This window comes from Cupressus sempervirens, chromosome 2 (assembly GCF_028749045.1).
Source record: "Cupressus sempervirens isolate cs-2001-9-10 chromosome 2, ASM2874904v1, whole genome shotgun sequence".
In the NCBI taxonomy this organism is placed as follows: domain Eukaryota; kingdom Viridiplantae; phylum Streptophyta; class Pinopsida; order Cupressales; family Cupressaceae; genus Cupressus; species Cupressus sempervirens.
The window spans coordinates 375,807,866-375,835,821 of record NC_143119.1 but is presented as its reverse complement, the minus strand read 5'-3'; the positions used below and the strand labels follow the sequence as shown (position 1 = coordinate 375,835,821).

General features: G+C 35.4%; 1 protein-coding gene across 2 annotated transcripts; it reads left to right on the top strand.

Moving 5' to 3' along the window:
* Positions 1-27,956, top strand: LOC149572708 (protein BUD31 homolog 1). 2 transcript variants are annotated; one of them, XM_089813788.1, is made up of 5 exons: positions 1-182; positions 26,106-26,146; positions 26,543-26,741; positions 27,109-27,296; positions 27,576-27,956. In XM_089813788.1, exons 3-5 carry the CDS (start codon positions 26,648-26,650, stop codon positions 27,729-27,731), a joined length of 438 nt encoding a protein of 145 aa, XP_089669914.1. In that variant the 5' UTR covers positions 1-182; positions 26,106-26,146; positions 26,543-26,647; the 3' UTR covers positions 27,732-27,956. The 2 variants fall into 2 exon arrangements, with proteins under 2 accessions (XP_089669914.1, XP_089669913.1); XM_089813787.1 differs by having other exon boundaries at positions 26,496-26,741.

The following is a 27,956-nucleotide window of genomic DNA, read 5'->3' as shown; positions in this document are numbered from 1 at the left end:
AAGTATAAAATTTCGGAACGATTGGGGAACGAGGGACCCTTTCCGCAACTGATTAAGATCTTGAATGAAGTGGAGGATCCAATCTTCCTCAGCGTTCACGGGATGTGAAGAGACGGTGCAGCGCAAATCGTAAATACAGCAATAGAGCTCAGCTCTCTTTTCCGCACCATTTTTTCCTTCTAGTAAGTGCAATTTTGAAATGGATTCATCTCATGTCTGCACCACGTATTGGTCATTTTTGCACACCTGTATTCATCTGTAATTCCGTCATATTATCAAACATGACAACTTATGTTGATTTTTTTCCAGTGTACACAAATGGGTTTCATTTCAAAATATCTTTCAATAGCACTAATTCTGGATCTGATGATTGTGATGTCACTCCCAGTGTTTGCTTCAGCAATAAACCCTAATGTATGAACTACAGCGGCATTCCAAAAATACGTGCTTCATTGTATATTTTCATTTTCTACGCAGAATTGAGAATGTGTTGCTCATGACTTATGACACCATCGTTTGATCACACAAGGTTATCAAAATGTAACATCTAATGATGGCTTTAGCAACAAACTCATCGAGAGGTTTGATCATATGCATCCAAACAAGTATTTCAAAGAATTAACCTGATTAAGGCAAAAAGGAACCCTCGAGGACCATGTGGCAGAATTTCAAAAGTTCTTCATCAAGGTTTCCGGAATACTCGAGAAGAGACTCACACACCTATTTATTTAAAAAATCTCAAAATCTATTTATGGCCTAGTAAATGCTTTTGGTCCTACCACTCTCCAACATTCAATCATGAAAGCCCTATGGCTTGATACCACTAATACGAGGGATAAAGGTTACTCTAAAAATATGTCTTCAAGAGATAAAGCCTTCTATAAGGACAACAGACATAAAAGAACATTTCCTTGTAGAGATGACCGTGAAAAACTTAAAATAGAAAAGGTATGTTATAAGTATTTATGCCCTAGTAAATGCTTTTGGTCCTACCACTCTCCAACATGCAATCATGAAAGCCCTATGGCTTGATACCACTAATACGAGGGATAAAGGTTACTCTAAAAATATATCTTCAAGAGATAAACCCTTCTATAAGGACAACAGACATAAAAAGAACATTTCCTTGTAGAGATGACCGTGAAAAACTTAAAACAGAAAAGGTATGTTATAAGTGCAAAGAGCACTGGGGTCATGGACATGTTTGAAAGTGAAAAGAGCCTCACAAAATAAGATTTGTGCTTCAAATGCAAAGAGAAATGGAAGCCAGGACATATATGTGGAAATAGAAGCCAAGTACACAGTATAGAGGCATTACCCGACAAAGAATTAGGGGAAGAATAAAAAGAAAGAGGAGAAGAAAATCCAAGCAAACGAAAATGGTGTGATGAAGAAAATCTCAAAAGAAACCAATCAAAGACGCAAAGACAATAGACAAATGGTGGCAATTATTTGGACAATTGGAATTGTTGTCACCTAATAATGCACCCCTGCTGAGTAAGATTCAGCCTACTGGTGAAACATGGGAACATCTCCAGATTGTGGGTGAGTTTTAATGGAGATGAAGCTCCAGAGGTGGCTGGCTTCCTACACGTGGCACTCACCTAAACTAAATGATTGACTGGGAAAAGGATAGAAGGATGTACTCTGAAATGGAACTTTAGTTGACCTACAGGTGATGTGCCAAATCTGTTTGCTTTACTAAGCTCACAATGAGATTTAATGGAAGAAGCTTCTACAATCACACCTTAAATATCACGAAACACACAAAAGTTGCACAAGAAGGTTGTTTGTTTCAGTATTTCTAAGATGGAAACATAAATTTCTTAATTCTTATCTCTACTTTCATCAGAATAACACGACTTGTAACAGCATTCATATGAGCTCCTTGTCTTTTTGGTTGCATAAACATTACATATTTAGAGGCTTCTCAAAGGAAAACACAGTAAAATATAGGAATATTCCACACAAAAGTAAAACACCAGCCAATTTCAGAAGGAACAGCATTACTATCTGAATATCTGAATTAATTGAGTTCAATACAATCCTTGCTTCCTTCCTGATGCAAACTATCAGAAAAGAAAAAATTGAGGAGAGAATAGTACAACATTGCTTTATAGAAAAGGTCTTCAAAAAGATCTGAAAGAGAGACTGGACTCTAACTGAAACTTATTTCCTTGAATGATGCTTGAACTGATCTTGACTCCCTTGAAATTGTTAAATTTGAACCAGAATTTTATCAGCTCATAATAAACAGAACAAAATTAATTATCCTAGGAATAACCCTCTTCACAGAGGGAAACAATGCAGCCCACCAAATTTGTGCACTTTAATTCAAAAGAACAATTACAATGCTCTGAAATTAGAGCCTTTTACAGAGCCTGATCAAAGGTAGATTAGATCAGATATATAATAACTTTAACAGAGATTCATGTCATAAGCTTACAGTGCTAGCAGTGATGACTGCTGCTTATAATAATACCAATCAATCTGAACATTATGAATAATATCTCCGATAGAACATGATTCTGAGAGAGACACACAAAGCAATCAGTACAATTGAAGAAGTCTGCTCACCAAACTGAGATTATTATAATCATAAGACGCATCTTCAACCTTATATGAAAAATGATCGAACCTAAAGCCACCACACCTGCCTTCTTCATACTTATGTGTATGTATGGCAAGACAATCTGTATATTCAACCTCCATGATGCCGATAGACTGTTCAAAGGTAGCCAAGGAATGGCAGTTACAAAATGAAGTTGAATGGATGATATGACAGCAACATTGAGGACTGACCATAGAAATGAAGAGACGTCATTTCTTCTGCCAAAAACGAATGTTATTGAAACGGCTTATAATAATAAAGTCTTCCGCCAGAATCAAAACAGCACTTAACAATAACAATTCTTTTGCCATGTACAAAGCATTGAAACAGCACATGGTAAGTTTGCAGTCGCATAAATGAATAAACATACCAGGAAGACATTTGCTAGCTTTGAAGTAGCTAGAGATCAAACAGCTCAACTGATCAGCCGGGTTAGCAGTAAGTACATTAATATAGATTCAACATAGCAGAGTTTTATGAGCAAGATAAGAATTTAGGACTTCATAGGAAGCTACAATTTTAACAGAAATCTACCCCAAGATGCATGAAATCTTGCTTCGGTTGTACAAAAAAGAAAAGCTCCGACAAAAAGAACCAGAACAGAATATGGTGCTAATTATGGGCTTAAAACCCTCCTTGCTTGATGACTGACCCCATAGTGTATCTTAATTGGATGTAAAATTCATGCACCAGCCCCAACATTCCTTATTTCATGCCCTCATCTGCTGCTTTGTCTCTGCTATCCTGACTGATAACTGTGGCTTGTGCTCCTCCTTTTAATCTACAACCACCTTTTAATCTACAACAATGAACAAGAACTCTGCTCTAAGCATTCCTCTTCTTCTCACATTAGAACATCTTGCTTCTGCATGTGGAAAGGTTGCTCTATGCTACGAATCCACCATCCCTCCATAAAGAGCTGTTGCTCTTTCACGCCATGATAGTTATGTCCTTCTTGGCATCACTGCCTCTACCTTCAAAAACTGATCTTCTGTTACAACAATAGCAGTGATAATCTGCTCTTAATTGATCTTCTTTGCCCTTTTCAAACATGTAGTTGATCCTTTCATGCTCACTGCTATCAATGTTTTGACAGGGCTGTCTCTGCACTTGGCACTTCTTTCTTTTGGCACTATCACACCCTCTTCAATGCTGTACCTCCACTATTTATCACTGTTTAAGAAAATCTGAGCAGAAAGCTATCACAGCTATAATGTATGTCAATGTTGGCACTGTCAAGAACCCGCAGATGCTATTCACCTCCATATTTGCACCATTAGAACATTGTCTTCTGAATGCATACACTGTTTCTTGAACAATTATATTCCTACTTTATGGCAGTGATTGATTCTTTGCTTTTATGATATAATAGTGACCCTTATTCTAGTTTGCATTAACAGTAGTCTCTGTTTTTCACAGCGAGAAGCATTGATCATCCCTTAAATTTTTGCATTTACTCACTGTGATATACACATTATTTCCACTGTCCATTGGCCATGTGACTACCCATTTTCTGTCTTCTCTGTGTTGACATGGTTGCTTTGATCATTGTATGGACTGTCCTGGTTTCTCTAAACTGCCCAACTGATATCACTCTTACAACCATCTACTGACTGTATTTTTTCACGACTGCACAACATTACAGTGCACAATGCTTTTCACTGTCACTGATTCATGAGACAGTCATGTTGGTTTATGTTCTACACTGTGACTTTTGAATTTTTACATCACTGTCTTGAGTTCACTGCTTCTCTTGATACCTATTTGATCTTCTCTAATTGTGGCAGCCGCTATGCCCATTGTCTTTCAATGTTCATGATATAATCTGCTCTTTTTTATGGCCCTTTTGATACTGTCTTCATTAATCTTTGTGTTGTCAAATTGGTACATGACCTGCTCATGAGATTCTTATATATTTCCTATTCTCTAATTTTCATCTCTTGAAGCACTTTGCATTTGTTCGGTCTGCTTCTTAGGGCTGATATCTTTCCACCACGATTGTCATTTTGACCACTGATTTGGCATTGATATCCCTTGAATGAATCTGCTGACATTGCTATGACAATCCCAGTGCTTGATTGATTGGATCAGTCTTGCTCATGGCCTCTTCCATCATCTCATTACAGTCATGGAACTGCCTTTGTAGCAGACTGTACACATTCTCACTGCTCAATCACTGTCCCATCAGCATTTGTCATTTCTTCAACACTCTGTTTCTCCCTGTAAATCTCTATTCATCAGTACCTGGTCTCTGTTTTGGTATTTGTATTGAAGCAATATCCACTTTGCTGCTCTGAAACATTCTTTCTGCTGTTCCGCATTCATCTTGAAGATCTCACTGTTTGGATCTTTCAATATATGATGGATTGAAGACCCCATTGTCACTGTTCTCAACTTGGACAGATCACTGCCTTTTGTTCTCCATTGCAACCCTTATATATATATTTGATATGTATCGTGATCATTGTTTTATTTTTTAGAAACTCACTTTCTTAATTTCTATACGGTGCTGTGACTATCTTCTTCGTTTCTTATCATTGACATACCATTTTTTTGGAGTATAAGAAAGAACTATTTTTATGTCCCTATATGTTGTCTTTATAGCAGCTATTATTTATACCAGCTGTTAATGTATAGATTAGTTGAACATAAATTATAAAGAATTATTAATGAATCTTGTGTTGATATTAATGTTATTCTTATATGTTTAGGATATGCAAAAAATAAAATAAAATAATATATATATATATATATATATATATATATATATATATATGCAGATATCTTACAAAACGTATATGAATAAATTGATATGTTATCAACTGCCTTATCGACTGCCTTGTTATTGAATATTCATCCTGTCGACATTAGAAAGGTTATTGGGGGTGACAATTGTGTCACGCCCAATAGATGTGACTCACGCATGAGTCACGCCTATTGGTTGTGACTCATAGTCAACACTCCCACATATTAATACACCATCCTCGCTGATTGTAAGACACGGTGAACACATAAGTTATTCAGTCTTCCAGTGCATATCAGCATATATAACGTAAAACGTGTTTCTGCATTCCCTGATCATCATCCAGTCTTATAATCAATTCTTATCTTGAAGAACAATTCAGAATAATATTACATATACAGTCTGATACACTAACATGGTATCAGAGCAGGTTTAAAGAAGCAATCTGAAATCAGACTTTAGTCAAATATTATTCTAAAATGGTAAATGGCATGAGGCTAGAAGACAGATTAGAAGGTGATTCAGATTTTGTAGGCTGGAAACTACTACTAAAACTCATACTGAAAGAACATGGCCTAAATAAGTTTATTGAAAATTCTGACCCACCACCGAAAGGAAATGATGAACTGGAAAAATGGGAGAATGACAACAATAAAGCCATGGAGCTCATTGTGGATAGTGTTAAAACTCATCTACTCCCTATAATCTCAGAACTAGACACTGCACATGAGATGTACAATGCTTTTGGAAATATGTTTGAGATAAATAATGCTGTTCGGATTATCACCTTAAAGGACAAAATGTCAAATATTAAAATGAGTAAGGGAGAGAAAATTTCCTCATACTTTATAAGAATAATTGAACTTCGAAATCAATTCTCTTGATAGGACATATCTATGATGGAAAGTAGTTAACAATAATGGCTCTAAATTGCCTTCCATCATCATGGGATACTTTTAGACAAGGGGCATGCTCTCGTTCTAAACTTCCTAAATTTGGAGGACTTAAAGTTGACCGCATACAAGAAGAGTGTATGCAAGTAGCCCGAGGCCAAAATGTCTCCTCCTCAAAGGAAGATTTACAAGTTCTCTCTACTCAAGTAAACAAGAAGAAAAGGAAATTCAAAGGGAAGAGAAAGCAACTTGACTTCTCCAAAATGCAATGTTTTAGATGTGATAAAATTGGACATCTAGCATCTAGATGTCCTGATCGAATTAAGCAACAAGCTTCATTTGCAACCACCCAAAACTCAAATGGCAATTCTAAACATAATGATTTTTATTCTGCTCTCTCCAATAAAGCCTCAACCAGATCAAGTACTTGGGTAATTGATAGCGGGGTCTCGACATATTATAGGTTTTAAAGAACAATGGAACTCTATCAAGGAAGACTACGTCGATGAAGTAATTATTGGAGATGATACAAGCTATCTCGTAATGGGAATAGGGACGTGTACTATTCATCTTAAATTTGGGAAAACAATTGAACTTACTAAGGTACTATATGTACCTGGTATAAAAAAAAACTTGCTTTCCATCTTTGCTCTTGAAGATGAAGGATTCCGAGTTACATTTATGGAAGGAAAGGTCTTAACTTGGCCTAAGAATTCTAACATAAAAAATGCATACAAGATCGGCTCAAGACATGGATGTCTTTATCAAATTAACTCCCTCACTCATTCAGCTCTACTTCATGATTCTTTCAAAGAAAATGAAATTTGGCACAAGAGACTAGGTCATCTTCATTTTCGAGGATTACTTTATCTAGAAAAAATGGTAATGGGTCTACCTAAACTTCATCCGTACCATAAAGGAACTTGTAAAGGTTGTGCTCTGGGGAAGAATATTAAAACTACATTTCAAAATAGTCAAAGCAAATCCAAAGAAGTTCTAGAACTTATTTACTTAGACTTATGTGGTCCTATGTCGGATCCTTCACTAGGGGGGTTTCTATACTATATCATATTTGTGGATGATTTCTCTAGGAAGACTTGGATCTTGTTGAAGATATGATCCATTAAACTGTTCTGTAACTTGTAATAGCACTTGTGGATATTTTATGTGTTTTTCAAGTTACTTTATGAAAGGATATATATATATATATATATATATGAGAAATAAAGAGGCATGTCTCTTGAAGAGACATGTCTCTTTAACATATTAACTTACATTATACATTAGTTATTATAGTTATAACACAAGTAATATATATATATATATATATATATATATATATATATATATATATATATATATATATATATATATATATATATATATATATATATATATATATATATATATATCTATCACTCTTAATATATGTTAATTATCCTATATATAATATTATATATCTCATATATATAATACAATTTATCCGACAGAATTATAACATTAACACTCCCTCTTAATGAAAAAGGATAAAACACATAGATATTACACCATAAGTAATATTTCAAAAATAATACATATAGGAAATCTTTGATCAGAAGATTTCTAGAATATGATATCATGTAAGTATTGGCCTCTCAGAATATCAACATATGATATTCACCAATTACTATTTGATATGATATTTGGTAACATGAGCATTGGCCTATCAGAATATCAATCAAATGATATTCACTAAATACTCTGAGTAATGGCCTATCAGAACATCAACTAAATGATATCCACCAAGTACTCAATGTGGTAATGGCCTATCAGAATATCAAAGCAAGATATACACCAAGTACCGAAAATATATCTATACAAGCAACTTGTAGATAATCAAATTAATGATATCAACCGCCTAGTTGTTGATTTATAAGATAAAGCCTTTACATGAAACAATTTTACAAAAATGAATCATGTTACAAGTTATTGTAAGGACGTCATTTTACAACAACTTCTCCTAATACAAGTGATAATCATTTAGAAATCGTCACTTCTTTATGATGTACACAGGGGGTAAGCTCGTACACATATGACAAGAAAAGTTAACTTGAAGTCACCACAGATATGTCATGTGGTGTTATAACATCCATCATGAAACATATCAAAGAATAAGGTTTTCACCTCAAACTTATCTCTCATAGATAATAATGTATTACAAAGAATTGCACTCATGACCTTTGATATCAACTTTTCTTCTCCCTCTCTTTGTCCAAGGCTGCCTTTGAATGAAACATCTCCCCTCTAAAGTAGGTCCAGGTGGGAATAGAACATTTGTTATTATACCCGCCACAATGTAAAATTCCCACTCTTTTATCGTTTGAATAATTTTGCATCTCATTGTATATGATAGACTTAATCTCTGACATCGTTGGTAATAGATGGCCAGAACATACCACGAGTTATATGAATCATAATCCCCTTGACTTCTACAATTTATTTATCACTGGAGAATCCATCTCAACATGGTTTACTCCTTCTAAATCAATAAGACCGAGATCACTGAAGGTTGACTAAATTGTCTCCTCTATCTGCTCCCTCTTTTTCAAGATTGCTTCTAATGAAATGCCAAGCTCTCTATAAATCTCAATCTCTCTTTTTCCTTTGATACTTGCACTAACCATAGGAAATCTTGAAGTCTTACTCCACCCCTTTGTATTAGTGATGAACATACTATTCTTCATGGGATGAGCATGTTTGACAGATATTCCACATATTTACATTTTGTTCGTTGCCGTTGGTGGTCATGTGATTTGCAATTTCCTCAATGTCCATCTATCTTCCCGCTGTTTGTCCTCTTTCCATTTAGATATGTATTTTATTGTTTTGGTATTTTCCTGTTGGTGGGGTTCAAAATGTTTACATGTTGCAATGGAAAGGAAGTTGTCACCTTGCGTTAGTTATTATAAAATTTCATCTTCCACCTTATTGATGTATGATGCTATCAGTGGATTTGGATGCATATTCTCTCATTAACAAGGGGTCCACCTTCTATTTTATAGATGATGGTAATAAATCTTGATTTCTTCTATGTTAGTTCGTATCCTGGGCCCAATCGCCCTTTATAGATATATCTCTGATTTTATCAATCAATCTTCTATAGGCTTTAAGATTACCTCTTAGTATAGAAATCAATCCCAACATTTGCAATATCCCCACTTTGTTCCTCACATAATGTGCTTCCAAATGGCTAATATTTCTACCAGTGATCAACATGCCAAGTTATTATACTAATAGAATAATATGCTTGTCTTGGACCTGCTATTAATTTGAACATCCAGCCATACGCTTCAGTTGTAATATTGACTTGTTTTAGGGTTTGAGGCTGAAAATAGTAAATGAAATCAGCACCTATTCGAACAGGGGTGATGCCCGAGGTACTGGCCGCTTCTATATCATAAGTGAAGTTAGGGTCAAAAGAACGTCAAAACAGGTCCTGTGCTCGCCATTGCCATTTGATAACCACAACTGAAGAAGACGAGGAAGTCAAAGCCTCACTTGCGTTTGAATTCAAATTTCATTCGCAGTTGGAAGCGAATTTGCATTTGGATGAATTGAATTGGGATGCCATATTATATCGATTTGAAGATGAGAACTTAGGTCGAGTTGAATGTAGTGTATCATTGGTAATAACATTGAGCTCCAACGTAAAACTTGTACTCTTCCAATTAACGTCTCTAACCAAACCATCTTCATGGTGTTCTCCTTTGAAGGAAGTGATAGAATCCCAAGTAGCAACCACTGCGCTTTATTAAAAATTATTTTGGTTATTGTTATTGTCTCACTACACTGCACTTAATTTACCCGAGAAGAAGGAATGCAAGAACCACCACTATTTTCTTGTGAGTAGAGGATGCAAGAGCCACCATTGCATCAAAAGCATGTGCAATTACAAGAGAAGACATAATCACCAAAGTCGATACCACCTTCGTTAGTGTCCTTGAATGAATAGTCTCTGCCAACAAGGTGAGGACTAGGGGAAGAGGTGCCATGGCTCCCCGAAGATGTGAAAGCTCTAGCTGTCGTGAGAGAAGGAAGCAAAGCTGCAGTAGACATCACAAATTAGTTTAGTATGTCGATATACATAAACCAAGAAATATGGTGCACAATGTGTTGATCTTAATCTATTTTTAATCAAAGATATTTCTATTTCAATTCATTGAGAGCAACATTGCATGCTCATATTTTGTGAATCACTCTATCTCCACTCTCGCTGTTGGCACCCATGAGTTTGTGAAAATCCAGAAACATTAATTTATCTTTTCAGCCCTTCTGTACTATGATGCTTTGCACGGCAGATGTCTCGGTTACAACCAGAAATACCCAAATGTATTTTGCAAATATAAAAAGCCACGCCTAAAAATGATTCTCCCAAGGGTTCGTTGCTGCTCTGATACCATGTTGAAGATATGATCCATTAAACTGTTCTGTAACTTGTAATAGCACTTGTGGATATTTTATGTGTTTTTCAAGTTACTATATATATATATATATATATATATATATGTGAGAAATAAAGAGGCATGTCTCTTGAAGAGACATGTCTCTTGAACATATTAACTTACATTAGTTATTATAGTTATAATACAAGTAATATATCCTTTATATATATATATATATATATATATATATATATATATATATATATATATATATATATATATATACATCACTCTTAATATATGTTAATTATCCCATTTATAATATTATATATCTCATATATATAATACAATTTATTCGACAGAATTATAACATTAACAGATCTATTTTCTTAAAAGTAAAGAGTCTGAAGAAATCCTAACAAAATTTAAAGAGTTTAAAGTCCTCGTAGAAAATCTATTTGGAAAGAAAATAAAAGTCTTAAGAACAGACAATGGTAAAGAGTACATTTCTGAGATCTTTATAAATTACTGTAAAATTGTTGGGATCAAGAGGGAGTGTTGTGTTCTTTATAATCCTCAACATAATGGAATAAGCTGAGAGAAACAATAGATCCATAGTTGAAGCTGCAAAAGCAATGCTTCATGATCAAAATCTTGAAACTTTTCTTTGGGGAGAAGCCTCAAATACTGCTGTTTTCCTTCAAAATAGATGTTCACACTCTCATCTTGAATACAAGACCCCTAAAGAGGCATTTACCGGGAAGAAACCTGATCTTAAATATCTAAGAATTTTTGGTTGCCCTGTCTATGTACACATTCCTAAGGAGAAGAGAACCAAACTAGAGCCCTCAGGAAAGAAGGGAATCTTTGTAGGATACAATGAAACTTCCAAAGCTTATCGTATCTATATCTCTGGACAAAGAAATATTGAACTAAGTTGAGATGTAATATTTGATGAAGATTTGGCTTTCAAGATCTAAGGATGAAAATGAATCAAATTCAGAAGAAACTCTAGAAGAACAAAACTCTGATAATGAGAGGGAGTTTCTAATGGAGGAAGATAGCTCAATTGAACCTATGGACATTACTCACACTTTTGAGGAAAAGAAAAGACCACTATGGGCCAGAAAGCTAATTGAAGAGAACAATTCCATCCCCTCAGATTTCATTAGGGAAAGAAAACGTCCTAACATATACTCTAGTTACATTGCATTAATGAGTGAAATCTCCAAATCTGAACCATCTAATGTAAAAGAAGCAATAAAACATCAAAATTGGAAAGATGCCATGATAGAAAAATATAATTCCATACTTAAAAATGATGTTTGGGATATTGTTCCTAGACCCAAAAATAAACTAGTTGTTTCCTCAAAATGGCTATTAAATATGCTGCAGATGGAAGTATTGATAAGTACAAAGCAAAGTTTGCAGGAAGAGGATTTTCACAAAAAGAAGGAATAAACTATGAGGAAACTTTTGCTCCAGTAGCCAGATATGCCTCCATTAGAATTGTTTTAGCCATTGCTGCATCCAAGGGATGGAAAATTCATCAAATGGATGTAAAGACTGCATTTTTGAATGGTGTTATAGAAGAGAAAGTTTATCGTGAACAATCTAAAGGATTTGAAGTACACAATAAACAATCTCATGTATGCAAATTAAAAAAGGCTTAGCTCCTCGAGCTTGGTATGTATGGATAGATCATCACCTAACTAAATTTGGTTTCTCTAAAAACATTGCATATTTTAATCTATATTACAAGGTAATATAGGGGGATATGTTAATTATGGTTTTATATGTTGATGATCTTTTGATAACAGGAGAAGATCATCTTATTGACAAATGTAAACAAGATCTTATATTTGAAGTCGAAATGAAGGACTTAGGAATACTGCACTATTTCTTGGGAGTAGAAGTATGGCAACATTCAAATGGAATCTTCTTAAATCAAGGGAAGTATACCCTGGACCTACTCAAAAGATTTGGCATGTTGGATAGCAAGGCAATGAAGACTCTTATGGAAACAAACCTCAAAAAACTAGAAGATAAATGGTTATTTAATGTATTTGGTAAACACAAGACCTGACATCTGTTATGCTGTAAATGTTCTTATTTAGTTCATGCGTGAACCTAAACAAACTCATTTAGTAGCAGCAAAACACATTCTCAGGTATCTCAGTGGTACAATTGGATACTGTCTCAAATACACTAAAACTGAACTAAATCTAAGCGGATATATAGATTCTGATTGGGTAGGAAATTCAGAGAATCGTAAGAGCACTTTAGGATGTTTTACCTTGGGTTCAGCAATGATATCTTGGTTTAGTCGGAAGCAATCTTCATAGCACAGAGTTCTACAAAAGCCGAGTATGTAGCTGCATCTATGGGAGCAAGAGATGCTGTATGGTTGAGGAAGCTTCTATTTGGATTATTTGGAAAGCCACTTCCACCTACTACTATTTATTTTGATAACTAAAGATGCATTAAGGTATCTCTTAATCCAGTGTTTCATAACATATCAAAACACATCGAGATACCATATCACTATGTTCGGGATATGGTTGAGAAGGATGTAATTAGGTTGAAGTATATTAGTATAGAGGATCAAATTGCAGACACTCTTACCAAACCACTTGCTAAGACAAAATGGAGCATTTTCATAAAGAACTTGGCATGATTGTAAAATATGAGGAAATGTCTCAGAGAAATTGATTATTGTACATTATATATTTAATAAATTTATAAAACCTATGTTAATCATTAAGAAGTGACGACTTCAAAACGATTTCACTTGTATTGGGAGAAGTTGTCGTAAAGTGACGTCCTTACAATAACTTGTAGCATGATTCATTTTGTGTAATTGTTTCATGTAAAGGCTTTATGTTATAAATCAGCAACTAGGCGTTACATATCATTAAATTGATTATCTACAAGCTGCTTGTATAGATATATTTTCAGTACTTGGTGACTATCTCGCCCTGATATTTTGATAGGCCATTACCACATTGAGTACTTCGTGAACATCATTTACTTGATGTTCTGATAGGCCATTACTCTAGAGAGCTCGGTGAATATCATGTGATTGATATTCTGATAGGCTAACTCTCATGTTACATAATGTCAAATATAAGTTGATTAATATCCTATCATTGATGAATCAACACTTATCTGACAGTATATAAAGAAGTCTTCTGATTAAAGACTTCTTCTGTGTGTTTATCCTACTAATCTAAGAGGGAGTGTTAATGTATAGATTAGTTGAACATAAGTTATAAAGATTTATTAAGGAATGTTGTGTTAATATTTATGTTATTCTTATATGTTTAGGATATATATATATTATAAAACATATATGAATAAATTAATATGTTATAGACTTCCTTGTTATCGAATATTCATCCTGTCGGCATTAGAAATGTTATCGGGGGTGACTATTGTGTCACGCCTGATAGACGTGACTCAAGCATGAGTCACACCTATCGGTTGTGATTCATAGTCAACACTCCCACATATTAATACAACATCCTCGCTGATTGTAAGACACGGTGAACACATAAGTTATTCAGTCTTCCAGTGCATATCAGCATATATGACATAAAATGTATTTCTGCATTCCCTGATCATCATCCAGTCTTAATCAATTCTAATCTTGAAGAGCAATTCAGAATAATATTACACATACAGTCTGATACAGTAAAACCAGCAAATCACTTTTATGCTCTCCATCATTTTTTCATTGACATATTGAATTGTTACTCATATCACTGATCAAGAACTAAATTCATGATTTATCAATATCTTTGATTGTTTCAAACTGCCAATCCTTGACTAATCTATGCATGAAATCTTTAAACACATTAAATTTGGTCTTTACACTGTCATGGATGCATCATTGTTGAACTATTATCCACTTCTATGTCTTTCAACATAATCAAATGAAACCTTAGAGTGAAAACTCTCATGCCCAAATGATATATTTTGGAAAGTGCTCAAATTAAAAAAGCTAAAAAAAATGCAATGAAACTCGTATACTTTTCAGAATAGGATTGCATTAGTCTCGAAACCCTACCTTTCAACATGATATTTTCTTGACAGAGATGAAGAACTGCTTCCCATTTCTACCATGCTCTGCTTATGGCATTATCTCTTTGTCCAACTGCTCTTAATGAATAAATACTGCTGTCTACGCATAGAATCTGGCTTTTTTCTTGATGGAACTGATGTATATTAAAACCATCTGCTGTTATCATCTTGCTTTTATGGATGTGACTGCTGTTTGTTAAATGGATATGCCTTGTAACTCAGAAAAATCAACATATTTCACATGTTTTTGCTGCTCCTATAAATGTTATTGCAGATTTTGATCTTTTCAACAATGAAACTTGCTGTTCAAACCTAAAAAAAGCTGTTCATTCCTTGATTAGTGCGTGCTTCTGAAGACAACTGCATGTTTTCCCTCTTGTAAGCTGCTCCCTGTTCCTGGTCGCCATTTTTGCTTGAGCTGAAGCTTGCAGCAGAAGCTCGGGTATTATTTTTTTGGGCTTTCTTGCTCTAACTCAACCAAAAAAGAAACCCTATGTCTTGTCCTTAGTTTAAGGAAGAGTTCTACTTTTCCCACCTTCCATCCAAAATGAATTTACCATTGACTCTTCCTCGTAGAGAATAGATGTTTCTTCCTTAAAATGTTACAATACAAAACAAGGACAAAAGGGAGTGATTTTGGCTTTTTTAACATTCAACTTAAGATTTTTTTGCAAAAGACCTAGGCCCTTGTGTAAGGCAACTTTACTCCTAAAGGTAAAAATTTGATTACAGGAATCAATAAGGGCTAATAAGGAGCTTTGGGGTAAATCTAGCAGTTGCCACACCCTTATATCCTCAACCTCCAGAAACCACTCCAACCAATCTCAATGGTGAAAATTGTAATATGTTAACTCGACATTTCTCTAGAACGATGAACATTGTATAGATGTCTATAAGACTTCCAATCCTCATCTTAATATATGAAAAGCTCATCCCTTCTTTTGACTTAAAGAGATGCTGGTTCAAGCAAATTGATTCTTTGCAAGCATAAGTAATCGATTCTCAGCTTTGATGATTTTCTTTCCTAAAGATCCATGGACATTGCCAACTTCCAATTCTTGGTTTTGTTGTGTAGTTGACAAAATACACCCTAGTTTGAATTCGCAACCTGAGATATTATCAGAGTAGCACAACAAAAAGTGAGTTACAAATTAGATTCCATGTTCATATAACTATTGGTTGAGGACAGACAATGTTGGGGAAGGGCGTGCTGTCATGCCTTGGTTGAGGTCTTGGGGCCGACTGAGTTTTAGAGCAGCGATTCAGATGTTATTAGCTTGAAATAAGATAAGATTAGTATTTAAGAAGACATCAGCTTATGAAGGGCTGTGATTTGTGAAGGCTTGTGTCCTCTGCTTAAGACAATTTTCAAAAGATACTTATATTTATGAAGCCATCAAGTCATATGTAGAGAGGGATCAGCAATTTTCAAAAGATACTTATATTCATGAAGCCATCAAGTCATAGGTAGAGAGGTCCACAATGGAGAAGGCACCGGCAGAGAACATCGAACAACATCAACAATTTCGTGACAACTATCAGGTTCAGATTAGAATCTGTTACAAATCAGTAGACAGTGACATTCTTGTTTGTTTTGATATGCACAAACATGTGTATGCCTGATATTGATGCAGGAGCATCTTGGGTGTAAGAGCAATCTTGCATCAACAAAAAATATATCATTTCAATTGTTTGAATAAGGGTTGTCTTAATGCAGAGTTGTTGTCTGTGAAGGCTTGCTACTTAGTAAGTCAGTCATACGAGCTCAGAATGTCCTAATTTCAGAGGTGGAGGTTCCTCTCAGTCATATCAGCTTGCCAGTTGAAGCTCAATGCCATATTATAAGTATTGGTGAAGTTATTGTGGATCTTTGGCACAAAAACTTTGGGCTCAGTTTTGAAGGCCTAAACATGCCCGGATGAGGCCCGAAAACTCGATGGATGGGTGCTTGAGCTGATTCAACTATGTAGATCAGAAGTTGAGGATTATAATAGAAAATCAGAGCAACGGTTTAAAAGTTATGGCCTTTCGAAGTTGGGCTGACCAAAACTTCCAAAATAAATGTCAAAGGTGTATTTGGCTGACTATATATGTAATGTTAGGGTCTGTCGGCTTTAGGTATTAAGTTTGAGTGTCTAGAACCTTCCCAGGTGGCATAAAATTGCCTAATTTAAGAAATACTTGTAGATTGTCAAGGACAACTCTGGGTGATAGTTCGCAGCTTTGTATTGCAGATTATCGTAATGAAGGCACCCATGAGGGTTAGCATATTGTAATTCGAAATTTTGTAATTCTGCATTTGCGGTGATAATAAGAAGCCCATATTTTGTTTTCGCAAATTGCTATTATTTCTTTGTTTTTGTTATGTGTTTAACGTATTAACGGGAGCACCCTTCATCAAGTGGTATCAAAGTTGCAGTTCCTGAGTGTGTAAATAGATTGCTGAGCGTGAGGCTAGGACCATGGTTTGGGTTGGGCGTGTAGACAAATCACTAATTGTGAGGCAGTTTGCACTAGGGTTTCAATGGAAGCGCAGGAAAATGCCTCCAAAAAGAGAGCGTGGTGGAAGAGTTGTAGGTGTTACACTTGAGGGTTTTAGAGCCCTCCAAAGATAGATGCAAGCATTGGAAGAACAAATGCATAGAGGAATAAATCTTTTTGTAAGAGATGAAAGCGAGGATCAAGGCCATCTCAAAGACTGGAAAAAGACCTAAGTTTGAGGTTCCTAGATTTTTGGGAAATCTTAACCCAGAGGAGTTGATCGATTGGATCAATGAATTGGAGAAATACTTAAGAGTATGAAGATATTGAGGATCCTGATAGGGATTTGGTGGCAAGAGATTCAATTGGAGCGAAATAGAAGAGGGAAGGACAAAATCGCCAGATGGGATTGGATGATAGCTAAATTGAAGCGACAATGGTGTTACACTTGAGGGTTTTAGAGCCCTCCAAAGATAGATGCAAGCATTGGAAGAACAAATGCATAGAGGAATAAATCTTTTTGTAAGAGATGAAAGCGAGGATCAAGGCCATCTCAAAGACTGGAAAAAGACCTAAGTTTGAGGTTCCTAGATTTTTGGGAAATCTTAACCCAGAGGAGTTGATCGATTGGATCAATGAATTGGAGAAATACTTAAGAGTATGAAGATATTGAGGATCCTGATAGGGATTTGGTGGCAAGAGATTCAATTGGAGCGAAATAGAAGAGGGAAGGACAAAATCGCCAGATGGGATTGGATGATAGCTATTTGCTAAAGAAAGTGCAAGGGTTGAAGCAAGCGAGAAGATTTGTTTAGGAGTATATCAAGAAGTTCTACCGAGTTCTTATCTAAATCAGACATGTGAAAGCTGATAAGGAGAAATTCGCCCCTTATCATAATGGGTTGAGGCCAAGTATTCAGTTGAGTTTGGTTCGAATGACTAGTATTGAATCGGCATACCAATTTTTCCTAAGAGTTGAGGAAAAGCTAAACAAGAAGTTCGATAACAAGAATAGTGGAAGAGGTCGCGATGGAAGATCTGGTGGACGGATGATCAAAGGAACAAGGATGAGGCAAGTAGTAGCAGTCGGAACCAAAGGGGTTCCTTGATCAAAATAATAGAGATTAGAGAGGAAGAGGAAGAGGACAAGGATCCAGAAGAGGAGGCTTTTGTGGAAAATGTTTTCACTGCGGAGAAGAAGGGTAGATCATTTGAGTGTTCCCATTGCCAAGGAAGGACAGATCGAAGAACTGAAGGCCAAACTAGAGTTGTGCATGTTGATGAAGATGCCAAATCATTACATCCTGAAGATGTTGAAAGAGGAGAAGTCCTAGTTAATAGGAGAGTCTTGCCGATTGGAGAGAATATACTTGATCAAAGGAGGAATTTGTTTTGCACCAGGTGCAAATGTGAAGATAAGTGTTGTGATGTGATCATTAATGGTGGAAGCATTGACAATTAGGTGTTAGAAAAGATGGTCACAAAGTTGAAGCTGAATAGGCAAAAACATCCGTGTCCATAGGTACAAGATGACCACAAGGTCATGGTCAGTGAGCAATGCTCAATGAAGTTCAAGATTGGAAACTACTAGGATGAGGTGCTATGTGATATCATACCTATGGGCATATGTCATATGTTGCTGAGTAGGCCGTGGCAGTTTGACAGGCATGCTGTACATGATGGGCGTGCAAATACCTACACTGTGACAAAAGATGGAATGAAACATAAGCTAAAGCCATTGAAGATACAGATGAAAAGGTATGGAGTGTTGCTAGAGTCTGTTTTGTTGATGGAAAGTTCCTAGAGGGTATGAGGTGTGACCATATGTGTTTTGTGGTAATTCCAAAAGATGACAAAGAAGAAGTAGAAGAGGTACCTGCAAAAGTTGTAGATTTGCTAGAAGAATTTCCAGATATTGTATCTCATAATGTGCCTAATGGATTACCACCAGTGAGGAAGATCAGTCAGTAAATTGATTCGTTTCCAAGAGCCAGTTTGCCAAACAAAGTAGCTCACAGAATGACACCAGCAAAAAGTGAGGAGTTGAATAGACAAGTGCATGAGTTATTGTAGAAGGGGTTGATTCGGGAGAGTTTGAGTCCATGTGTTGTACCAACAATATTAGCACCTAAGAAGAATGGAGAATGGAGGATGTGCACAAAATCTCGTGCTATCAACAAGATCACAATTAAGTATAGATTTCCATTGCCAAGGATGGATGATATTATGGACTATTTGAGTGGAGCTGTGTATTTCACAAAGTTAGATTTGAAGAGGGAATACCATTAGATTTGTATTAGAGAAGGCAATGAGTGGAAGATTGCTTTCAAGAAAAGGGAAGGACTTCACAAGTGATTAGTCATGCCTTTTGCACTAACCGATGCACCAAGCACTTTCATGTAGCTCATGAATGAGTTACTAAAGGAGTTTCTGGGTAAGTTTGTCATTGTTTACATAGATGATATTTGGATCTTTAGTAAGATGTTGGAGGAGCATTTGATGCATATTCAAAAGGTGTTTGATAAGTTGAGAGAAGAAAAGTTGTTGATAAACTTGAAAAAATGTAGTTTTGTGAAGGAGTTGGTGTACCTGGGATTTGTAATTTTAGCAGAAGGTTTGAAAATGTACCCGGAGAAAGTGAAGGCTATTCCTGAATGACCTACTCCAAAAAGTGCTACAAAGGTAAGATTTTTTCATGGAATGACTAGTTTTCACAAAAAGTTCATAAGAGGTTTTAGCAGTATTTGTGGACCCTTGACTGAAACAATAAGAGGGGATAGGAAAGAATTTAAGTGGACTGTAGGAGTAGATAAGAGTTCTAATCTGTTGAAATAAAAAGTTACAGAGCAACCTGTTCTAGCATTTTCAGATTTTAACAAGGTGTTTCAAGTAGATTGTGATGCTAGTGGTACTACAATAAGAGCTGTTTTGAGCCAAGAAGGTAGACTTGTTGCTTATTTCAGTGAGAAGTTGAATGGTGCTAAAAGAAAATATTCTATTTATGATCAAGAATTTTATGCTATAGTTTAGGCATTGAAGAAGTGGAGACACTATCTTCTTCCTAAGGAGTTTGTTTTGTATACTGATCATCGAACTTTGCAATTTTTCAATAGTCAAGAAAAATTAAACCAAAGATATTTGAAGTGGGTTGAGTTTTTGCAGAGTTATACATTTGTTTTGAAACATAGGAGTGGGATGTCTAACAGAGTTGCAGATGCTCTTAGTAGAAGACAACTTCTGCTGACAGAAATGCAGATTGAGGTGGTTGGGTTCAAGAAACTCAGTGATTTGTATCTCGAAGATCTTGATTTTGGTGAAGCATAGAAGGCTTGTACAAAACCTGTTACACTTGACGTGACGAAGTGGTTGGATTTCATAATCCAAGAGGGTATGTTGTTCAAAGGAAGCTGGTTGTGCATTCCAAGAAGTTCAATGAGAGAGAATCTCTTCAAAGAAAAGCATAGTGGAGGATTGGATGGACACTTTGGTAGAGATAAAACTATTGCTTTGGTTGCTGAGAATTATTATCGGCCACAGTTGTAGCAAGATATCAAGAATTTTGTACAGAGTTGCAGAGTATGTCAGATGATGAAAGGAGTTGAAGCAGAATACGGGGTTGTATCAGCCATTACCTGTACTAGAGAAGCCATGGGAGGATGTCAACGTGGATTTCGTTTTTGGATTACTAAGGACTCAGTGAGGGCATGATTCTAATTTTGTGATGGTTGACAAGTTTTCAAAGATGACACATTTCATTCCCTGCAAGAAGACTAATGATGTTCACGTGGCAGAGTTGTTTTTCAGAGAAGTGGTGAGACTACATGGTTTGTGAAAGAGTATAGTTTCAGATTGAGATACCAAATTTGTTGGGTATTTTTGGCATACATTGTGGAAGAAATTGAAGACAAATTTGAAGTTCAGTTCATCACATCATCCACAGACTGATGGGTAGACAAAAGTTGTGAATCACAGTTTGGGAAACTTGTTGAGATGTTTGGATAGAGATAAAGCAAAAGGATGGGATCTGATTTTACCACAAACAGAATTTGCATATAATAATTTTGTCAGCAGGAGTACTGGTAAATCACCATTCTAGATTGTAATATGGGAGCAAAACAGAAATGCTCTTGAATTGAGCTAGTTGGATAAGGGAGAAATAAGTAGTGCTGAAGCAGAAGATTTCGCTGAACATTTGAAGAACATCCATGAGGAGGTGAGGAAGCACATTACAAAGATGAATACAGGGTGCAAGGCTAAGGTAGATGTGAAAATGAGGTATAAGGAATTTTAGATTAGAGATGAAGTCATAGTTCATTTGAGAAAGGAGCATTTTCTAGTGGGTACATATGATAAGCTAAAAATGAAGAAGTTTGGATTGTGCAAGATAGTGAAAAGACATGATTTTGGAAATGCCTATGAAGTGGAGTTGCCTATTGAACTGAATATTTCACCAATATTTAACATTTCAGATTTGACAAAGTATTATGAAGGAGGTGATGGAGATGAAATTTTAGAAGCACAATGGAGTATTCCAGCAACTAGTTCAACTACAAAGGAGGTTGAGGAGATACTGGACAATCATGTTGGCAAAAATACAAAGAACAAAACTTATAAAGAATACCTACTCAGATGGAAAGGGAGGCCAGTAGAAGATTCATCATGGCTAGCAGTTTTCCTCTAAACACCTGAGACCGGTGTTCCATGGGGACGTGTCCCTTATGATTTTGATGTTGTACCCGTACTAGGGATGGATTTTGGCCGTCTCTTGAGTCATCCCTTTTTTGGTGAATTTGGAAACGTCCCCGAAATGGCCAAATTTTTTTGGCAGGAAACTTGGGGATGACCAATAGTACCTGGGACAGTTTTGCCGTCCCCGAAACTGCTGGCCGTCCCCTTTTTTTGAGCCAATTTGGTAAAGGCAAAACGGCCCCCCAAAATAATTTTTTTCTAATTTTTGTTGTATGTGCGGCCCCTAGTCGTCTTAAAGACATAATAATAATATGCAACCCATATTTGGTCCATTAAAACACCAACTCATATAATCATTTTTAGATTTGACATGCTTGTTAAGAGGAAGAAAAAAAAGATAAGAGAAGTAGCAACAATAAGGAAAGATTGTGTTTAGTGAGGAAAGATTGCGTTTGGTATTCACTAACTATTTTAGTTGGACTTCTCTTTATTTCATTTTGATTTCAGCATGATACTTGGAGCCTTTGGGTATTTTGATTTTTACTATATATGTATGTGATATTGTTATAAGAGAAGTACTTAGTATTTGCCATTTGATAATATTCCATTTATTGATCTTCCAAAATGTCTATGGTGAATGGTTTATCAATGTTATGATATGCATATATGAATTATGTCTCTGTATATTAAAAAATCTTCTATGTTTTTAATCGCCGTCCCCTGAGGTCCTGTCCCCTAAATTTTGGCTTTGACCATACCCATACCGGAAACATGCCCCCCCATCCCCTAAAATGTCCTTGTCCCAAAAACTCTGTGGAGCATTGCCTGAGATGCGACAGGGTCACTTCTCAAATTACTCCGGGTGTCTGAAGTAGGAGCATCCTGGGTGTAAGAGCAACCTTGCATCAACAAAAAATATTCAATTTCAGTTGTTTGAATAAGGGTTGTCTTAATGCAAAGTTGCTGTCTGTGGAGGCTTGCTACTTAGTAAGTCAGCCATACAAGCTCAAAATGTCCTAATTTCAGAGGTGGAGGTTCATCTTAGTCATACCAGCCTGCCAATTGAGGCTCAATGCCAAATGATAAGTATTGGTGAAGTTATTGTGGATTTTTCGTTTAAATTTTGGTATAAATTATTGGTACAAAAACTTTGGGCTCAGTTTTGAAGGCCTAAACGTGCCTGGATGAGGCCTGAAAACTCTACATAAGGGCATTTGAGCATATCCTAGCCTGTAGATCAGAAGTTGAAGATTTCGAAAAGGGGTTATAATAGAAAATTGGAGCAACGGTTTAAAAGTTATGGCCTTCTGAATCAGGGCTGACCAAAACTTCCAAAACAAATTCAAAGGTGTATTTGGCTGACTCTATATGTATTGTTGGGGTCTGTCGGCCGTAGGTATTAAGTTTGAGTATGATTGAATATGAATTTAATACACCACATGAGTAATTCAATTATTCGCTGGGACTTGGATTGCCTTTTTGTGCCCCTTGTAAGATACACTGGTTGCACTGTAATATATTCAGCCAAAGTTTGCATTCACTTTAAACGAATATTGATATTCTTCATTTTACAAAAATGAGCCAAAAAAGTTATATCTGTAATATCTGTATTACAAATTAATTGTAGGCAAATACCACTATCCATGGCATGGACAATGACTCTAGTTTGTAAATTGTATATAAACCCTCAGGCCTAATACTGCAAAAAACAACAACAATTGATATTGGTAAAATAGAAAGACAAGGACTAATATTTACAGCTATATTGAGAGTCAAATCATTTAATGACTTTTGTAGTCTTCCAACATTCTCTTTTGAGTGGTATTCTAGAATGCACAACAATACATATCAAAAAAAGAAAGAAAGAGGAGGCTTGATTACAATCACCTCTCACTGTGAAATAATGAGGTATGCAATTGTCAATCAAATCCCTACCGCATTAATTTGAAATTTAATTTCAAACTACAGACTTTACAGTATTGGTTTTTGAAAATTGTTTTTCTCAGTTCACTTTTTAAACCATTTTGGTGTCTTGTTGGATACTTCACAATCACAGCCCACCAAAAAAGGGCAAAAAAACCCCACTTAGTAAATAATTTGTGCAGAATCTTACTCCATTGCATGGCAAAATTGTCTGCAAAAGATCAACATCAATTACAAATGTGAAATATTACTTGCCAACACCAATTGTATATTTAATTTTTTTACTTTTAAGACAATCTTTATCATCAATAACAATTTTGTATTTTATATTATGCAAACACGTATTAGATTATTTATCAATTACATGAATACCAAATGCACAGATATATGGATTTCACTTCCTTTTTTACTCCAACTCTAATATTACGCCTTGTAGAACGAATACCATACTTTACAAAAATCAATATTGAAAATGTCGATGGGTATGACATCAAATATTACTACAGTGATGTCAGTTAGCTCAAGAGTCCAGCCACTATTGTATCAAGACCTGTAAACTATAAATACTGATTATGACACAATTATAATATTGCATCATTTTTTTCTTCGAATACCGCTTATAGATTTTCAAATTCAAATATAGAATCCCTTCCATACAAATTTTATGCAAATACAATCGATATATCTATTGCGCCTCCATATGGTGCTCATGCTAATTATCAAAACACACCAAATAATTAGCCAATAGGCTATATATCGCGGGCATTACCCACCAGAATTCAGTATTAAAACACCAGAAAAATCCATGGTTCCTCCTCTTCTCCATTTGCCCTGTCAGGCCAAGACAAATGCACAAAAGGTGCATTTACTGGGAAATGATTGAAGCATACAGAGAGAAAGGAAACTAACAAGATTCATTCTTGTTTTCTGTGAACTGACTGAAACAACAGCTTTATAGAGCTTGGTTTTGGTTCGTCAGTTTTAAAAGAATTCTGTAGTGCAATGATTTCATAATGCTTCCTGCAAGCTCTGTACATTTTTTTCATTGGGTTTGTAATAATTTGTGCAGAATCATGATGCTTTCACTTGTTATTATCTCTGTTTGTTTTTCTTTTTAAAATCTCTAGTTGTCCGATAACAATTTTTTTATTTGCATTTAAGACATATCCAAATCAAGTTGTATTTTAGTTGTGAAGTCTTTGCTAACCCTAAAATATTTGTGCACTTTTTGTTTACTATGAATTAATTCCTTTTAACTCTGCCCATTTTTCCTCCTAGGCATTGAAATAATGTCAATTGCTTAAAAATTGGCTTCAACTAATAATATCAATTGCTTATTCACGGTAGAAATAGACAAGTTTCTATGATAAAAATATGTGATGTCTTGTAGGAAGCATCAAGGAAATTCACATATTTGTAAACCAAAAGCTTAAATATTTTATAAGATTATTGTTCACTAATGCTCGTAAATTAAAAAAACCCACAAAGATTAAAGGTAAAACAGCCTGCAGGGAATCCATGTATTCTTTGTTATGATTAGAGAAAGCCTAGAAACAGACGATAGAGGGATCCGAAAGACTACAGTAAATGGAGGGGTGTAGGGTTGATTTAACATAAGAACATATTTGTCATTATGAGTACCATGGAAAACATACATAGTTGAGAGTCGAGACACTAATTTGTTCCTTAATAATCATGAGAGACTTTTTTATAGCCAAAAAAAGAAAAAAAAAGGTTGGGTAAATGGTATGCCGCTAAAGTGGGAAAGGATAATTCCCAATCTGATGTCAAAAGCTAGGGACAAGAACATACTAATAAAGGAAATCAGGATGACTGTAATAGAAGAAACAGACAGTTCTTTTTAGTTAATTCTGCACACTTTTACTACTCCATCTTCTTTATTTTAATCTGGTTCTCTACAAAAACAAATGGATTAAGATATGTTGAAGTGACCCTTAAAACAACAGACCATAAATCCAAAATGAACTCTGCTACATGATCAGGTTACATATAGAATGAACAGAACTGCTTGCTTTCAATATATATTGAGAAGCATAATTATTTGAAAATTTAGCGTGTAAACAATTCAAATATCTAAAAGTTTTTATATTGGGTTTCTCCCATCCAATGACTTTCTGGTTAATGATTTAGTCTTCTTACATCTTGTCAATTGCATCAAAACTGATTGCTTTTCTAGGTATTTGAAAATTATGCTTGTCCTAACAGAATATTTGCTAATAGTTGCAAATTTGTGATTACAGAAAGACAAAGAAGCTTTTGGGAGTTGACTGATAGTTCCCAGGTATAATATTAATATGTTTTTGATGTACACTGATTGCTGTGATAAATAAGTGCCACTAATCCACTGAGACTTGTGAGATGTAAACAGAGCGTGGGTTTTTTAACTGAGATGTAAATTCATTGTGGTTTATTCTTAAGTTAATGACCATGCCCTTTTTTAATGAGATGTGAATTAGGTTCAATTTTGTTTTTTGAAGTTAATGAACATACATTGATTCACTACTAAATTCACTTTTCAAATTCCCTGATTTGTACTCTCCAACTCATTATTTAACATATATTTTACTATCGGCGTAACCATTGCACATCCTTTTGGTGCAAGTGCTTCATTTTAAATTTTTCTTTTACAGCTTGATCCAGTTTTATTTATGGACGGGACTCTGTGTTGATGTATCAGGCTATAGTTGAAGCCAGTTTCTCTGTAGTTTGCAACATATTTGAAGCAACTGGGGTTTTCTTGTTTATCTCTCCTCCTGAATTGATTGAATATAGAGCCGAGAAAATGCCCAAAGTTAAGACAAACCGTGTCAAGTACCCCAATGGATGGGAGCTCATTGAGCCCACTCTGAGGGATTTAGAGACCAAGATGCGAGAAGGTATTCTTTTATCCCTTCCTCACTATCTACCCTTTTTCGTTTCTTTCTAGTGATTATGTTAAGTACATTGACAGGGAGTAGCTTTAATACTTAAATGTTGGGGTTTCCACAGCTAATGCATTTATATGGCATTCACAGTTGTTTCCAGATGAGTGCATCAGGTTGTTATGCTTGTTGGTTGAAAAATCAATGAAACTATTTCAAATTTAAATTACTTATTTTCTTTTAGGATCTCTTTGGCATGTCTTTCTTTTTGTTAAGTGGAATGTACTTGCAGTACACAAGATTTGTTTTAACTCTTGAATTATATGTTTGTGCTATGAGGTGAATAACTGTGAACATCTGGCTTTGTTGGGCTTATCTGCAGCGGAGAATGAGACACATGAGGGTAAAAGGAAGTGTGAGACTCTATGGCCTATTTTTAAGATTGCACATCAAAAGAGTCGATATATATTTGACTTGTATTACCGCAGAAAGGAGATATCCAAGGAACTTTATGAATTCTGCTTGGACCAAGGCTATGCAGATCGTAATCTGATAGCGAAATGGAGAAAAGTAAGTAGATGCACCTTGGAATGAAATAAGTAGCTGAAAGAAAAGATACAAATCATATGTGAATTTAAAATGGGAAGTTCCAATTGTAAAAATTGCACATGGCTATGTTGTGTAGTAGTTAAACAAGTTTTAATATTAATATATCTAATAAGAGAGCTTTTCGTGCTTGTTAGTTTGAGGGTAGTTTAGTACATGCTCGGAATTCCAAACGAATCATACTTCACACTATTCTTTTTTGGTTTTGGTTCCTTACTTTATGCCTTTATTTTTTCTATGCAGTCTGGATATGAGCGACTTTGCTGTTTGCGATGCATGCAACCTCGTGATCACAACTTTGCTACAACCTGTGTCTGCAGAGTTCCCAAACATCTCAGAGAAGAAAAGGTGATCGAGTGTGTTCACTGTGGTTGTAGAGGATGTGCCAGTGGAGACTGATGGCATTGCAACAATTCCAAAGGCATGTACAGACAATGTGAAACTTGACAATTAAAACATTATCAGAGAGGTGAAAGTCACTGGCACAAATGATAATTGAGTGCTTTAATGTATCTTATGAATAACAGTAGCTAAGCAGTTACTTTAGCTTTAAACATGCTTTTTACTGGGCCATACTTTTCAAATTCTCACGATTCATATATTTTACTATTTTTATTATCATCA